At 39.6% G+C, this 18,881-nt stretch overlaps 1 protein-coding gene across 1 annotated transcript in view; it reads right to left on the reverse strand.

Moving 5' to 3' along the window:
- The window catches only part of gpc5a (glypican 5a), a 124,370-nt gene that overhangs the window by 16,865 nt on the left and 88,624 nt on the right, over nucleotides 1-18,881 (reverse strand). The window contains exon 8 of the mRNA XM_080438704.1: nucleotides 16,676-16,838. Within this exon, the coding sequence (XP_080294830.1) occupies nucleotides 16,676-16,838 (163 nt within the window). The remainder of the gene's footprint in view (nucleotides 1-16,675; nucleotides 16,839-18,881) is intronic.

Here is an 18,881-nt window from a genome sequence, read left to right on the forward strand (position 1 = left end):
TAAATCCATTACAACCGGCAGCAAGGGCTATCTCAAATGATTTGTGCTTTTGGAGATGCAAAAAAAGGACGTTTGGAGGAAATATAACGGAACCTTGAGTATCCAATCCAATTATATCATAATTATTATTATTATAGAATTATCAATAATTCAGTTATCATTACACTGATACCATCATTACTGGCTTCATCACTGGTTCCAAATGTTTCTGCAGCCTTACCCAGTAATTAACATTTGATTACAGCATCACATCTCTCCCTGTTCCCATCCACAAAACAATGCAATGTACTTCTTCAGGCTCATCACACTACATTCACTCTATTCGGGGTATTTCTTACTCTCTGATTTAACGACAACAGAATATCAGAACATGGTAAACATATTTCCACGTCTACTGTCAGTTATACAAGACATTGACCTCTAGTTTGAGGGCAGTAGACGAGCGCACTCAGACGATAACTACCCACATCCACACAGGTGTTAATTAAACTATCACTGCGTGTGTGGAGTTCCTGATGTGGGTGTATCAGTCATTATTCCACTGATAATGTTCAAGTTTGACTAATGACGTAAATATTTCAGCTGCAAACAAACATCCCTCTAATTTGGAGAGCCACGTTGACTGGATAGGGCGGCACAGATAGATCAAAAATGTCAAAAATAAAATGCAATAAACACCAGTGTGCTTGTGGTGGATTGTCCCTTTTCATCAGGCTCCCCATTTTAATCAATTTTCCGAACCCATCAACTGCTCTGCCGATAAACATGAACATAACCGCCCACAATCTAATGTGTAAACTTGTCTCCGTTCTCTGTTACAGCAACTTATGTATATGAGACTGTGTTGGTGTGAGTTGTCCTTTGTCCACTTTAGTGGGGATATACTGTACATACTGTACAAACAGATCAACTATAAAATAATCTAGAAAATAATATGTACTGTATACCTTTTCTGCATTCAATAACATTAAAAAATCAGCTTCTAAAACATTGCCGTTAACATCCAAATTCTCTCATACAGTACTTGTTCTGCTCGGTCATCTTATGTCAGATACTTAATATAGCTGGTCTAAGGCGCAATTACATTCAGACTTTTCTCACTCCACCTAAAATAAATGTTAAATGGTGCATTTATATAGCGCTTTTATCCAAAGCGCTTTACATTGATTGTGCCATTAACCCATTCACACACACATTCATACACCGATGGCGGAGAAAACCATGCAAGGCACCAACCTACTCATCGGGAGCAATTAGGGGTTCAGCGTCTTGCTCAAGGACACTTCGACACTAACTCTAGGGGAGCGCCCCAGCCCGGGATCGAACTGGGGACCTTGCGGTTTTCCAGTTCACTCTACCCGGCCACTCTACCCCTGAGCCACTGAGCCACATTAGCAATATGCAAACAATAAGCGAGACCACACCAAATTTTCAAGGCCAACACACCCATCGTCACAAAGATGGGCGCAAGCACATTTGGTACTTATTCAACACTTTGGTACTTATTCAACACTTTGGTACTTATTCAACACATTCAGACTGCATGAAAATGCTGTATACAAGAAATATATAAGGAAATGAACATCAAAGCTGCTTGGTAACAGTCTAGTTAAAGATGAATAGGTGGGATAATAGACAGTTTCATTTTGTGTCTTGATTGTGAATCTAAAAGCCCACTCTTAATATTATTTTTAACTAAACTATTTTATTTCACAAGAAAAGTTGCCAATATAGGAAATACGTACTGAAATGAATTGATGCTAAACATTAAGGCCAGCAATGCATCCCAAAATCCCCAGAACTCTGATTACTCCAGACATTTCACATTAACACTTGAGTGATGAAGGGAAAGTATACGGTTCATCAGACTATATGGATTTGCCAGTCAGCATGTTTCAGCAATAAAATGGGTTATAACAGCCAAAGATGGTGATAGTATATTTCTTTAACTCCAGCAAAAAAAGACAATCTGTTTGAGTCACAGAACATTAGCCTCTCGTGTTTGATGGAGCAATTACAAGTGAATAAGTGTTTATCATTCTTTGGCAGAATACCAAGCTGAAGCCATTAGACAGGTTGCAAAAGCTGAAGCTATTATTGGGTTTTTACTATATATAAAAACACACATGGCGTTTCTTTTATTATTGTGCTTTCCCCTTGCTTGGCTTTGTGAAGAAATGCAGATTAATATTGCCATGTGTAATTCATGTCTTTAGGGAAATGAACATCTGTTATCACAAAAATATTTGTGTTATATTTCATTATTAAGCATAGCCTCAAGAATTCAATTCAATTCAAGTTAATTGAAAATAAAGAAAGAAAAACAGGATTCTCAGATGAGTGCTACAGTACGTCCTTCATTCTATGTTTTTTATTACAGTATCCTTCACGCGTCAGGGCTGTTCAGATAAAAATGTGAATTCTGGCCTGTAATGGAAAACATTTCCGTCTGCACGAAGATATGGCCCAAGAGACATATAGTTTTTTGCTTCAACAATACATTCCCAGACAACTAGTATCATGTGTTACTGCATGCTTATTCTTGGGGTCAATACATTTCTGTGTACTGTGTGCACTGTGTAGAGTAACATACTTGTTTTAGCAGACTGCTGCAATATAGGCAATTGACTCGGTATCTGAGTGTTTTTGCTGTTCTAAATAAAAATACAGCTTTGTGCAGTTATTACTGCCACATTCATTTACTATATATGCCAATGTTACTCCAACCTCAGGTGTCACTCCGCTATTGCTCCATCGCACAATAATGCAACCTGTAATTAAGAGCCTCCTTTTCGAACTGTTTGTTATACAACATTAAGGCACAATGGAGCGGCTATTCAGTTGACGCATCAAAAACAATTGTATTCTTCTTTACTCAGTCTACAGGTTGTTACTTGAAGTCATGTTGTCTCCACTGTAGTGAATACAATTAAAATAATGCATTTAATTTGTCAAAGTTTAAATAAAACAAATGAACCAATAGAATAACCGTAATTTTATACTGACATGGAACAGAGACTGACTGCTGCAAAGTAATGCACCACAATTGGCGCTAGAATGTCAGCCATGCCGAGATGCCTTAATTCACCTAATTATTCTATTTGTAAAAGGTTGACTTAAGATTCCAGTCAGTGCCTGCAAGGGCACACAATTAGAATTTGAGCATCCATAGTTGTTGGTGAGTTAAGGTTGTTGCACTGGTTAGGACCTCTTTCTCAATGATGTGACAGAGTGGCTGAGCATGGGTGATCCTTTCTTGTTTTGGTCTTATGCCATTGTGACCATCTGTGTATAACTGGGACTTTGCACTCAATTTGAAGGTCTACAATACATGACCTGACAGCCTGCATGTGTGCCAGCGTGTGAAAATGCAGGTGAGTGAGGTGAGATTTGAGAATGCTTGGAAGCAGTTCATAATGCTGTGACACCAAATCATTCTGACCTGGTCACTGAGTCATTGTAGGAGGTTGTGGGGAGCAGGGTTTGGGTCAGGAAAATAATCGACTCTCACAGGGGGATTACAGATAAACAGCAGATAATAGCTCCCTGACATTATGATTAGTTGGGCATGTGGGGACAGCACTATCTATTTGGTATAATGCATGAATTTCACGGTTCAGTTTGGTCACCGATAGACTGCATTACTGTAGTTCCCTTTTCTAGAATGTGGCATAAACATTTCCTGTTCCGGGTCAGTTTCTCATACTGTAGCTTCATTTGATTGGCTCAGCAGCAGATTTGAACTGGAAACACACACCTTCATAATCTACTGCTGAGCCAATCAAATGAAGATATGAGAACAGTTTCTCTAACAGGAAATGTTTATGCCACCTTCTGGAAAAGGGAACTAGAGTAATGCAAAGAGCCTATTTGCTGAAACAATGTGAGAGACTAGCATCGCACATTCACTCACAATGTAGTATCTCCAGGTTTTCCATTCTGATGACAGGGGGGTTTTGGTTCTAGTCTGGTTTGTAAACTATTGTTGGAGCAGAGTAGTTTGTGTTCAGAATACTGAACTAGGCCAAAGGAATGTGCTGTATGAATTTGTAAAGTGAGTGGCATCCCTCTCCAATGGAAACAATGACAAATTAGGGAATATTTTATTTCAAAGGACATACACAGTAACAGCACTGGTGTCTGCCATCTCTCATAGAGCATAGCGAGATTTGAGTTTGCAAAGCCTATTAAAAGCAAAATTGGCATCCAGCATGTGTTAACTCCCACTACAGTACATGACACCAGTTTGATATTTCCTGATTGTGAACAACTGGTGCATTTTGACTAATTTTTCATGGCTGTCTGGAGAGTATCTGACACCTGGTGCACTACGGCACAAAGCAGCGCAAGAACGCAGAGCAACTGTCATTGCTAGTTTATAGCCGATGCAGTCGTCATTGTCACAGCCAGTACCAAATGTACTTGCGCCCATCTTTGCGACGATGGGTGTGTTGGCCTTAACATTTGGTGTGGTCTGGTGCATTGTTTGCATATTGCTATTTTAGGTGTAGTGAGAAAAGTCTGAAAGTAGTTGTGCTTTAGGGTAGACCAGCTCTGACCTGGTCTAAAGCACGGTCCCCCAGCGCAGTATTTAAATGCTATTAAAAGAGAGCTTTAGATTGAAGATTGATCTGTATAGGCTGGTTTGCAACGCACGCACAATGCTTATAATCAAAATCCATTGAATTTCAACACGACCTTCACATACAACGTTGTAGATAACAATGCTGAGACATTCAAGATTGAGGTTAAAACATTTTTTTTATGATCTGGCCCAGATTATTATCCATATATTGTATTGGCACCAGCCAAGCGCATGATTTTTCATTATTCCTATTAATAAAACTATTACAAATAAAATATTAGAAAACTGTTTTAAAAAAAGCCGTTGCTGTGCGTCTTTGCACAGAGACGAGAGAGGCAAGGAGAGAGAGAGGGAGAGAAAAAGTTAATGCGACTATACACAGCATATAAATAGTATTTGTAACTGAACCCAGACCATGAGTTTGTCATTACTATCATCTTTTTCCTTAATGTGTCATCCATTATCGTTGAAAGAATGTAACTTCAGTCTGAGTATAAGTCACGTTGTTTGTGTGGGGCCACTGAGATGTTCTGCCGTTCACCTTGCTTGTGTTAATGCGTGTGGACATGGGTGGACATGGGTGTATGTGTTGCACTGAAAATGTTCTGCCTAGAAGAATAGACAGACTATAGAGATGATGACGCAAACGCAAAACTAATCTAAGGATGACCTTGGATGCCTGAGGATGAAGGCTGAGATAAATATGAAATTTGACAAATGAAGAGAAAGTAAACACAACCTGCCTTTCATACACCACCGTTCTGACAAGTGGTATTGGTCATGTATTGTAAAGGTTATCTCTAGGTCACATGAAGTTATAGTAAAATTCTATGTACTGTATGCTTGGTCAGAAAACGTTATTCATACCAGCTGCAAATACTCATCAGGAACTGAAGTGAATTGAAAATGTAATCAAACGTATCTTTGTGAATCTAGAACACAATGATTAATTACGTAATCTATCTGTTATCGACAGTGAATATGAATGTAGACAATGGTGGTTAAACAAAATATAACACGTTGAGGATTGCTTAGTGAGCCAACATAGACATTTGGGGTAAAGTGTTGAGACATAAATGTAAGCTTAAGATATTATAACCTAAATTAAATTAGTTTTAAACAAAATAAATGTTTTATTCTTTTTTGTAAATTTTATTTTGCAGTAGGACAGAGTAATAGCTAAACAGAGATAGATTTGTTAGAAACTATAGACAGTAAAGTCAGGTTTATGACACATCCAGATGTTGGCACACAGCTAAATCCTGTGCTTTACTGTGAACAAGGAAGAGAGGCCTACTCTAAAGGTTGTTGGTATGTCAGACAATGAGAATATTTGTAATGCGACCCGGTGCATAGATTTGTGCATATTGATGGAGCTGACTATTGGGTTGAAGAGTCTCTGACACTGGGCTGATTATAAAAACAGTTCACAGAATGATGTGTGCTTGCCCTTTTCATGGTCCATTAACACAATGAGTTGTCCTTCTGCACGCAAGCTGCAGCTCATTAAACGAGCCATTAAATAAAGAGAACATGATTGAAAAATGGAAATGTGCCATTGAAGATAATGACAACTTACTGTGTTTCAAAGAATTGTAAAACAAAATAAAAACACCTTGGCTAAGAATTGATAAAGAAAAAAGCAAGGATGTTATTGTATTCCCATTTAAAAAAAGAATGTTTACTCTCTCTAAATCAAGAAGCAATTGGATTTAATTTTCTACCAAGCATGGATTCAGCTATTAGGCAAGAAAATGCTTCCAAACTAAACATGAGTCATTCTAGCTTTCTAGCCATACTGTAGCCTACAGATGAAATAAACAATGATCCACATGTATTGATTACTTCAACAGTGACTGTAATATATTGTCGCTGCCGGGTGAAAACCTTGTAGGTACAAAACCGTTCCAATCCGATGTAGTTATTATTTAGTCACAAGCTCTTGTTAATACCTTTCATTGGTTAAATATTTATAAAATCCACAGACAGATTTAACCACTTTAAACGTCCCTTTTTTGGGCATGTCATTATAGATGATTGAAATTTGTAAAAAGAAAGAAAGAAAGAAAACAGCAGATCTACGACTACAAGCTCGCAACGCATCACATTGTGAGCTTGCAGATTGGCTATTTTTTCTACTTTTGTACGATACTGTCCTACGACAAAGTATAAAATAGGACATTCATGGGGGGGAAAAAACAGCAAAGATATACAAATTATTCAAACGTGTTTTGCCATGTCTTTGGTGGGGTAAAAAAGAATAATCTTGTTCAATGTAGCAGAAATAAGGGGCTGAAGCTACATGTGAGTGTGTTATCTCTTTAGCCATCTTCTTTAAAAGGCTGTAGCAGACCCAGGTTGTTGGAGTAATTAATTATGGTGAATTTGACAGACTTGTTGTTCTTTTACCCATTATGAAAATCTTTAAAACTGCAGAGAAGAATCCTCAAGATTCACTGTGGCGCATATAATTCTGCATTACTTACACTTAATTTAACCCACCCTTTCTCCAGCTTCATATCTTTACACAGAATTCAGACCTGGCTATGCTCCTCAAACCAAATCTGATGCTTTTATGTAAAGATGGCTTATGATAGATATGCATTGTGTCTACAATGCTGAAAGCAAAACTATGGACTTTATACAGTATAGGGTAAAGCAGTGGTGGCCACTCAAATTCACTCCATTCATTTTTCTCATAGAGATTTCCAAAATGATTTCATTCGATTCTGTGAAAATAAAAATGTTATATTTAATTATATGATATACAATATTTAATAAATACCCTTTGTTTTGCGGTTTTCAATATTCTTTTTCACAGAATCAAACGTTTTATGGTCATGTCCAGGCTCCATTCACCAGGAGCCTGGATGGCTTGATTTTGGCCTTAAAATAATTGATAAAAATATTTCTGGAAATCTCTATGGGAAAAATTAGTGAATTTGAGTGGAATCACAAAATGGCCGCCACTGCTATGCCCTATATTGCAATTATAGAATATCAGAATGTTCTGAACTGCGACGTAATTATTTGCTGTGTGTACATAATATACCATCTCTTTTGGAGACGTGTAAACATGCAGACTATACATTTTTTACCTTTATTTAATCAGGTAATCTCATTGAGACCTAAGGTCTCATTCTCAAGAGAGACCTGGTCAGACAGTAGCAATGATCACACAAAGTTACAGACAATCAATACATAGACAAGATAAAAACAGATAATAACAGTATCGGAAAAGCTGCCAATACTGCCTAAAATGCTGGTATCGGTATCGACGAGTATGCCAGTCTATGCCAATCTGATACCATGTAATTTATTATATGATGATATCAGTTACAGTGATATTTTGAATGCTTCAGTTGATGTTGCACGACTGCTTTAAATACTCTTACTGCACTATTTACATTATAATTTGACTAACTTGTAGCTGCACAATTAATAATGGAATTTAGATTTATTCCTAGATCAGTGGTTCTCAAACTATTTAATTTCAAGGACCACCATGACTCTGAAAGAGTACAAATGGAACCAAATGGACCCTGTAAGGGTTCCATTTGTACACTCTCAGAGTTACAGACCCTGTAAGGGTCCATTTGGTTCCATTATTTTGTACACTCTCAGAGTTACAGAGACTGTAAGGGTCCATTTGGAACACCCTCAAGGAATCCTGAGGGTCCCTGGACCACACTTTGAGAACCAATGTCCAAGATTATTTTTAAATTACACACTGGTATCGGATCGGTACTCGCCGGTATCATCGGTAGTATCGGTACATCTCTAGTGTAAAGTGCTAACAAGAAAACCGTTAAATGCAAGTACAAATCTCCTGCTCCTGCCAGGAAGTTTACATTTACAGAGACCTGATTATTTTTTTTAGAAATGTAACTCATTCGAAAGCCTTTGAGGGTGAGAGCACAGCAATTTTGGTGCCACAGGCTGGTGAACACACACTCTGTTCTAAATCTGTATTGCTTTATGTGTGAGTGAATAAAATATTTATGGTATTTTCTCATCTTTTAATTTCCAAGTTCATCATCCCAATGCAAGTTTATCTCAATAAAATCTCAGATAATCACATGACAATTCTAGTAGGGTGAGCAATGCCCGAGGCAAAATGAGATCCAGATAATAACAAATCATTTTAATCACAAGTCTGCCATCCAATGGCTGACAAGGTGTGCGTATGTGCATGCGCGCGTGTGTGTGTGTGTGTGTGTGTGTGTGTGTGTGTGTGTGTGTGTGTGTGTGTGTGTGTGTGTGTGTGTGTGTGTGTGTGTGTGTGTGTGTGTGTGTGGGGAGGGGGGCCAGGTTGTTGCAGTAGTACCTTTCTAATAACATTGACTTATAGACGTGGTGAAATGTAAAATCCTTTTTTCACACTTTTAGAGTATACTTGTGGTCATAATGAGGACATATCCATCATTAGATGGCATTTTTGTGTATTCTTATGTCAATCTAATTCTAATTACTTCCTGAAAACGCAAACGCACTGCATGATGACACAGACCTTTATGAATATGAACCTTGATTTAAGTCACCTGCGAGATTCCCAAAATGTACGTTCCTCCACTCGTAACTCGATTTTGATTAGGGAAACACTCTTCTTGGGCTGCTACGTTCTTTATCCAACTCTAGATGATGGCCAGACGGTACATTACTCGTGTCTCAGTCGAACGGCCGTTTCGCACCGGATCGCTGTAACTTGGCCTTGAATCACACCCGCTTCTGTGACGCGCGTGGAACTGCCTCTCGTATGAGCAGACCGCGTTAAATAACTCCCAAAACCCCGCAGAATCAGGCAACTCTGTGGCGTGCTAAGATAAGCATCAGACTTCCAGTACCAATGTCATGAGATCAAATCCCACTCCTGCATGCAGTTATTTTTTTACCTTATCTAAAATGCGTCAAATTGTTTTATTAGGATTACGGTTAGGTTTAGGCATAGTCGCCCCCAGTAACTGCAAAAAACAGTTACAACAACGGAGGCGCGCCGTCTGAAGCGCACTTGAGCAGCGAGAGGCACTGCCGAGCGAGCGAGCGGTGAGACGAGCAAGTCGACGTGCCGACTGTTGTGAAGTGGAGTCTGTGTTTAGTACTCTGTGCGGGCACTGACTGGGAGCCACTGGAGGGAGCGGAGAAGGTTTTGGCTGGTTGAAGACCAAGCGTGCTGTGGCATTCAGGATCATTTGAAGAGGTTTAATAATGTGTAGAGAAATTGTCAAAAAACACATTTATGTGGATGAAAAAAGTGGAAGATTATAGCAAAAATAACTTTTATTTAATTGAAAAGGTTACACCGTATCGTACTAGAAATGCACGCAATCTTTGTGTGTGTGCGTGCTTGTGTGCATGTGTGTGTGTGTGCATATGTAGTTCACGTATCTTGAGAACCCAGGGAGTGAGGTGCTCGGCATCAAGTCGGTCGGATAGGCGATTGTCAAGAACCGCCTATCGAACTGATATACTCTGACTCTAACGTGTACAACAGGTATTGCATTCCAATGTAAGTCAACATTGTTCCAAAGTAGGCCCATGCAGTCTAGTGACTTTAAATCTAAGAATGTAAAATCGTCTGAGTGGGAATAGTTGTTTGACATTTTTTGTTCTTGTGCAATAAATTGTTTATTATTAATTTATTAAGTGACTCTGTTTAAAATTAGGACAATTGTGAATATACCCTGGAGCAATTTAAAATAATTACAGGCTGTTATGTAAGCTGTCCTTTGAACATTTTATTTTAGATGTTTTTACATTCATAGATTTCATGTGTGACATGTATTTCTATGTTTTGTTTGCTTCAATGCTATTCACACTTCTAGCTCTTTTTGGCAAGGAATCTGCAATTACCTGAGAAGCTGTGACTCATAGTAATTAACAGCACTTAATCATCCTCCCTGATTTCCATCTCTGTAATACTGGCTCTCTGGAGGGTACAAGAGTCACTTGAGGTGGCCTAATGTGATCACATAGTGTAATGAGGATAAAGATGGGTCTGATAATCACAGCCAGGTATAACAGAGACCATTAGGAAGGCACCAAACATTCTTAGTGAAATGTCTATTATATGGACGCCATTGGACGGCAAAGTGGCACTATATCTCTATGCAATACTATCGCTCTCATTTAAAGAAGGAATCTATGTTACACGCACAGTATGACAGTATGATATTATCTCACACACACACACACACACACACACACACACACACACACACACACACACACACACACACACACACACACACACACACACACACACACACACACACACACACACACACACAGAGTCTGTCTGTCTGTCTGTCTGTCTGTCTGTCTGTCTGTCTGTCTGTCTGTCTGTCTGTCTGTCTGTCTGTCTGTCTATCCGTCCGTCCGTCCGTCCGACAGACAGACAGTTGGTCTGCGATAAACTTGGCTTCCACAAGCACTAACAAAATATTCAGACCACCATGTTCTTTATGTGTATATCAGCAATTTTCCACTGACAATGTGTATGTTTGACTAAATGACATCCATACCCAACCAACAAAAATTATGTCCCTCTTACCGTTTATCTGGATAAGGTACACAGACCGATAATTAAATGACAAAATTAAATCCCTTTTCATCAGGGCCAAAGTCATTACATTACTGAGCTGCTGTGGTGCGAACTGCAATTGGCAGTCAAGTAAATCAATGTGTAGTAGAGTTTAGTAATAACCACGCACAAAAATGCTGTATGCTCGCTTGCATTGTTTATGGTTGTTTGGAACTACTCAAACCCAGGAAGAAACGTTGTAACAAAAGTTACAAAAGTTGTAAGAATGTAAGAAAACCTTCAAAAACAGGAGAAATGGCTTGTAAACTCGCTTCTATGTTCTGGAGTAGAATCTGAACATAAAATGATCTATGTGCAGCGAGTGCTTTGTTAAAGGTTTGTGTTAAAAGGTGCTTTATTCTGAAAGTTTGCTGTTGTATAGCTTTGTTTACCTGGATATGAACAACAGGATGAGACAACATGACTGTATGTATTGCAGCCACTGGAGTTTGATTTTTTGAAATCTTACAAAGCCTGTTTGCAATAGCTGAATCCGTTTTCATTCATCATTTTGATAGGTTGTTTTTCTTTCTAAATTGAGTTTTACTTCTGAGCAATCGGTGAGCAATGTCGGTTGTGTGTTTTCCTTTGCTTTTCGGTAAACTCGGATTTCACTTGTATACATTCACTGCATTGCTACTGTACCCCTCCTATGCAAAATAAACATTTATGCATACTGCAGTTAAAAAAAGTGTACCTCAAATATTCAGAATAACAAAATCAAAAGCTATGTTGGGTGATATATCAGGGCTAGTCCGTTCTCTACAGTGAGTTACACCGGTGATTGGTCTGCTGTTGTGGGGACATACAGACACCCGCCTATAGACAGCTTATTTTCTTTCGATTCCTCTAATTGAATAGTGCTACACCACTATCACCAGGCTGATACTAGATAGCAGAGGTGTTTTATAAAGAAGAGCTCTTTCTAAGCCTTCAATATCCACTGGCATTTAATGAGGTTGGAATCATATCCAGTAATATCCTGCTGAGACACTATTAATTAATAAGAGTTTGCTAAAGGGGCCTTCCTCCATTTCCCCTCATTGTGCTTACTCTCAGAAAATCAATTTTTGTCTCTCTTCTGTTGCCACTGTGTCTGTCAGAAGTCTTACAATACACCCCTCATGCCATGAGCACTCTTTGTATCTGAGCTGAGCCACACAGAACCAGATAACAACACGAGAATACTGGAGCTTCTGGCTGAGGTTGAAACGTGAAAAAGCTTCAGTCATTACTGCAGGCATTGCTGATTGGTCACAGAAAATATGAGCGCTGTACCGGATAAAGACAGGGTTGAGCGAATCCCATTTGACCTTTTATGCAACTGTAAATGAAACCACTGCAAAGAGTCTCGTTAATTGACCTTCCGTTATTGTATTACTGTTCATTTCTTCAACATTCAACCATGGCTACAAGGAAACTATGTTACAAATTATATTCAAATACAGTCTCTTTAGAAGATATATAATGCACCATGACCAAGACCAAGACACTGAAATTCTCACTGAAAGGCCCTAATGTCCAACAGTGGCCAAAACAGAGACAACTTCCCAGGGTTTTACTTTTATGTCTGTGAAAATAAAATATAGATATAGATATTTTTTTCAATGTCTTGGCAGTCATCTAAGCATAAAACAAAAACAATCATGAGTGGAATGCTATCCTGCAACCTATGATGTCAACCCACAAGAGAAGTGCACTAGTGCATGACATGTGGTCCAAGAGGAAGACAGCCCTCCCAGTCTATCTTCAGGATTACAACCTCTGTGGCCCAGGCAATGGAACATTGTCAGCGGCCAGCACCAAACTCTTCTTGAGGCACCTCTTCTCAAGGCACAGACTCGAGGCGTGACGAGATCAGGGGGGGTGGGGGCTTTGCTCTAATAAGTCCAGTCGACCAACAGGGGGTTTGATTGACAAGGACCCCAACAAAGACACAATCAATGAGAACATCCAACAGTAGGCAGCGATTCACCAGAGATAAACGCTCTGCCCAGTCCAGTCGTCCAACAGTAGTAGTACGCTGAGATTCACCATAGATAACACGGCATCCTGCCATCCAACAGAGATAACACACTCTACTGAGTCCACCCGTCCATTAGGACGCCACAATTCAACAGAGATAATATGCTCTACCCGTGTCTAGCCGTCCAGATGCATAACTTCTATTACATTTATGTTAATGTGCTGTAGAGTCAATGAATGTGTCATGCTTCTATAATAATGGCAGTCAATCAACTATAACTTACTCTGTTCAGACTTCACTACTTAATTTGTTTAAGATATTTCAAAGTTTGTTCATTATCTTAAATGTTGAAAAGTCATTTGTGTTCATGGTAAAGAATTCCCTATTCACAGGAGAAAGTGATCACGGGAAAGAGGAAGAGGCATGATGTAGTGGAGTATACAGAGATTATTGTGTATTAATTCATGTCGAACTGTGAACGGTGTGCTGATTAACGAGCTCTACTGGGCGTGGGTTTGGGACTGTTTAGTGTAGACAGAGTGCGTTTAGTTTGACTGTGAAGTGACAGCCAGGGGTGGCTAAACCTGCTGCCATCAGCAAAGAGACGCCCGCCATAGTCTTCATCTGCATAGATAAGAGTGGAGACTGCAGTCGGATGGAACGTCAGGTGGTCGTCGCGGAAGTTTTGCATGGAGCTGTGTCTGGTCTGGGTCTGCTCTCAGTTGTCGGCGAGGGTGTGAATCCTGCTGTTCATCTCTGCAGTGCATCCAGTGTTGTGTTCTACCGTGTGTTTCGCTAAATACATTGTAACTAAGTACATCTACTGAAGTACTGTACTTAAGTAAAATGTTGGGGTATTTTTACTTTACTGGAGTATTTCCAACTTGCAGTACTTGAACTTATACTCCACTACATCTCAGAGTCAAATATTGTACTTTATACTCCCCAACAATTCTTTGAAAACCTTAGTTACTAGTTACTGCGTAGATTTTGATTATTATTACAAAACACACTAACCACTTCAGCCCTATATATATTTTGGCCATTTGAAAATACAAGCTAGGAGATCTGCTATTTTCTAAAGATTTTGTATACATTTTGAACTTCTGAAACGGGACATTCTGCACAATGAGTACTATTACTTTTGGTACTTTAAGTACATTTTGATACCAATACTTTTGTACTTTTACTCAAGTACATTTTGAATAAAATGTTGTACATTTTGACTTTTACTTGTAACAGAGTATTTCTACATTGCAGTGTATATTGATACTTAATTAAAACATGTGAGTACTTTTACCACCACTGCTGACCATTTCATCCACTGACCCCGCATATGTCGTGCGGGGAATGATTATCGTATGCCCTCCGAAAAAACCTAGAACACACCACTGAGTGCATCGCTGCTGTGCTGCTATAGACCGCCATAGGGCTGATGGCTGTGACTGCTACAGATGTAGTAGGAACTGTTCTAAATCTACACTCAGAGGTACAGAATGTCTTCTTTTTTTTTCATGAGCTCCAACGTTAAGCACGTAGACAGAGTGTGTTTAGTTTGAGTCTGAAGTGACAGCCAGGTGGGCTAAACCTGCCATCTGTGGAGAGACACCCACCATGGTCTTCATCTGCACAGACGAGAGTGGAGACTGCAGTCGGACAGAACGTCAGGCGTTCGTTGCTGAAGGTTTGCTCCCTCTTCTAATACAACCACAAAATGTTATCTTTTAAATGTTAGATCAATGAAAAATAAGATTGTTATCATGAATTGTGTTATTGATTCTACAAATGCAACAAATGTCACTGTTGTTTTTTTGTTTGTTTCACAATGTTTTGAATAATGTCACAATGAACAGGTTTCGATACTCCATACTCTAATTGCCTCTAATTGCCGTCAAAAATGTGTTGGTGGGTGGGGCCTATTTCTTACAAAAAATGTCATATATCATGAATGCAACATCCAATCATCCCCAAATTGGAATCACATGTTGAGGGGCCTCTGTACAGCGCACCTCCAAAAGCACTTTCACTTCTGCTCATTGGGGTTGCCACAAATACGAAGGTTTGCACCATCTGTCATACAAATTCTATTTCCCTTCATGTCCTGACGGCAGCAACCCATGACTGACACAGCCCTGGGTAGGCAACCCAGCCTGGCGGTGATCTGTGCTCTGATGCACACACTTTTCTAGTTCATACAAGTTATTATCATTATTATTTTCCTATTGCTTTATTTTATTTATTTTCTTCAGTTTTATGTAAAGTAGTGCTTTATGAATACAGTTATTATTATGACCAAGGGTCATAAAGTAGTGGACAGATGGTATGTAGAGGTTACAACAAACAGTTTCATTATGACTTTGGGAGACAGACAGTGTTGTCTGACAGGAAAAGCAGGGTCCGCTCTAGAGTATTTGTGATGGTACATACTGCAAAAAGCAGTGGTGATAGACGTCAGCTCCCCTAATGCCAAAACAATTCTCAGCATCTTCCTTGAGATACTAAGGCTTGAATAAGACTGACAGGCAGTAGAGGAAACATTTACAGAGTCTGTCTGTTTGGATGACCTCCACCGCACCTACCCTGGGCGATGTGTGATAGGGTGATTAATCAGGTTGTTAGCATGTCTGATGGAGACCAAACGAGAAGGCGAGAAGAGGGATCCATTGCGGGTTAGAGAAACAAAGAGTGAAAGGCGATACAAAATGAGAAAATAACATATCTTCTGTATCATACAATACAGATGTCACCTCAAGGGAACAATACTTTTTAAATGATAAGCTTTGATTGGAATAATTACCCCAGAGCAACCATTATGTGTAATAACTATTATGTCATAAAATGGAGACAGGAGGGAATGTTGCAGAGATATAGTGTTACCAAACTGCACCACTTAAGGTCTATATTGCACAAATCATTTCTATTTTTAGATCTGAACAAAAAAATAAAAATCCATTGGCAAATGTGACCTTTGGGTTTTAAATGTGGTTATGTGTCAACTGGGAATTCCCTGTATTAACACTATTGAAAACGAGGGTTGGCTGATTATGTCACAGACTTTGTTTGACCTCAAACATGTCTTCACATTCATTGTTGGATTCAAGTTTCGAATCTAAGACAATTTATTAGATCATAAATTCCAAATTGATTTCATGAACATGGGATAAATTGATAGCCAATACCAGACAAAACAAAAACCTTGGGGTACTAGTACCCCAATTTGAGAAACACTGTTGTAGATAGTAGCAGAAGTAGTAATAGAATACTCAGAGCACATTATCTATTATGCTTGTTTCACCTCAAGCCAAGTATAAACAATGCAGCTTTCAAAACATTCCAAAAATAAAAATTTGTGAATGTTTAATGAGGTAGGAAATGCGTGTTTATTAGCCCTCAAGGACACACACTTTGCCTTTTGGGGGCAAAACGTGAGTTATTTTGAAAGAAATCTCCATTTGATACTTTTAACATAATACATTGAGATATCCCAGGGTTAAGTGTGTGTTAAAACCAAAATAGAGGGCCATGGAGAACAAAGGTGACTTACATTTGGAGACTCTGAGGACCTTCCTCTTCACCTCGCTACCCCCTGAACCGCTACAACCATCCTCATCATCACAGTCACCACTGTAGTGTCCTTCAGCGTCTCCACTTCCTGTTTCGATCTGATCCAACGTCCCCAACTTAGGAATTGATTTTCCCTGCAACAGCTGAAAAATGAAAAACATGCACTTTATGATTAAGCTTTTGAAAAAAAACTGCATATGAAACATGAATTTAAAGGGCCATGTTCTGTGCCAGTCTAGCTGGCAAATATTTCACTCAAGCAATGACTCATATCTGCACTTTTTAATATGTCTATTTTCAGGGCATTCAATTATATCTTTGCTAGAGTTATTGAACTATACTACAGCAACAAATATATTTCACCCCTTTGACCATATATGATTTCATATGATATGATATCATTGATCTAATTGATTTTTGGGGAAACATAGCCTGTATTTAGCCTGTATACCATCCTCCACTATCATCGTGGAAATTATCTTATAGCGTGAGTTAGAGGAAGCCCACTTTTTCCATCCTCAAAGGCCTGCAGGGCTACTAAACTCTGTACTATATTGCCCCGCAGTCGAATCTCAATCAAAGGCTTAGTGAACTCTGTACCAGGCAAAATGCTTGCTCTAATTGCCTCATTTAAATTCATGGTGAATCACAGAGGACAAGAGAGAGTGCTTTGTGTTGATCAGAAAGGTAGTGTCTATGCTAATTAGTTACTGTCGTCGCTCGATACAGGGGAGTAGATATGTCAGGGCTAATGCCACAGCTGAGCCACGGGGGAGCTGCAACAAATCTATGCTGGTGATATAGCCTTACTGAGCTCCCTAGTTCTCAGCTATAACAAAGAAGTGACTATAAAACCGCAAGTAGTAAGGTGCTGTGTTTGTTTAAACTTTTAATTGTGTACGGTAGCATTTGGAAGCAGTGATCTTTGATCAAATGGACTATGGTGCGTTTCCACTTGACATGGGAGCTGAAGGTTTGCTTCACAGTCCAGGAAGACTTTACAGTAAAGGACATCCTAATTTGTATCCTCTGATCTCAATTTACAGAGGAAATTGCATCTTTCAGCAACTGGCCAATGCACAGGGGACAAAAAGGAGATAGGCATGAGACAAACATGAGAGCTTGAAGATGACAGTTTCCAAGGAGATGAAAGGGACAATAGCCTTTTCCCTCGGTTAAGTGTGTGTGTGTGTTTGTGTGTGTGTGTGTGTGTGTGTGTGTGTGTGTGTGTGTGTGTGTGTGTGTGTGTGTGTGTGTGTGTGTGTGTGTGTGTGTGTGTGTGTGTGTGTGTGTGTGTGTGTGTGTGTGTGTGTGTGTGTGTGTGTGTGTGTGTGTGTGTGTGTGTGTGTGTGTGTGTGTGTGTATAGCCTTACTGAGCTCCCTAGTTTTCAGCTATAACAAAGAAGTGACTATAAAACCGCAAGTAGTAAGGTGCTGTTTGTTTAAACTTTTAATTGTGTACTGTAGCATTTGGAAGCAGTGATCTTTGATCAAATGGACTATGGTGCGTTTCCACTTGACATGGGAGCTGAAGGACTTCACAGTCCAGGAAGACTTTATGTGTGTGTGTGTGTGTGTGTGTGTGTGTGTGTGTGTGTGTGTGTGTGTGTGTGTGTGTGTGTGTGTGCGTGCGTGCGTGCGTGCGTGCGTGCGTGCGTGCGTGCGTGCGTGCGTGCGTGCGTGCGCGCGCGCGTGCGTGTGAAAAGTGTATAATGTATGAAGAATAGAAACATAAACAGACAGAGAGAAAGGCAGAGAGAGAGGAGAAAGAATGTGCAAGTGCACTTTAATGTCATTGGGTTATCACAAAGGTACAGTACTGAATAGAGCCCCACAGGCAGTGTTGCATTCATTGGTCATTGCACGCTGTAACACACCGTCCCATCAGTCTTTTGAGCAGGAGCACACGCACGCATATGCATCGATTAAAAACAACCCTTAAAAGTTCACACCTCAACAAAGTTTACAAAGGCGGCCGACTGCCGGGTATAGATGCATATCAATTGTCCATTGTGTTACCTGTAGTGCAGGTGTTAAGCGACATGTGCGTGACGTCTTTAAAATAGCGTCCCACCAGAGATAGATTCACCAATGCAACACTGCCCACGTGTATAATGTAGTGGAAAGAGGGAGTGGTGTCCTGCTACAGTATAATAGTATCAGTATCAGTGTATCATTCATGGCAA

The sequence above is a fragment of the Gymnoscopelus braueri genome (genome assembly GCF_963280865.1).
Source record: "Gymnoscopelus braueri genome assembly, chromosome: 1".
In the NCBI taxonomy this organism is placed as follows: domain Eukaryota; kingdom Metazoa; phylum Chordata; class Actinopteri; order Myctophiformes; family Myctophidae; genus Gymnoscopelus; species Gymnoscopelus braueri.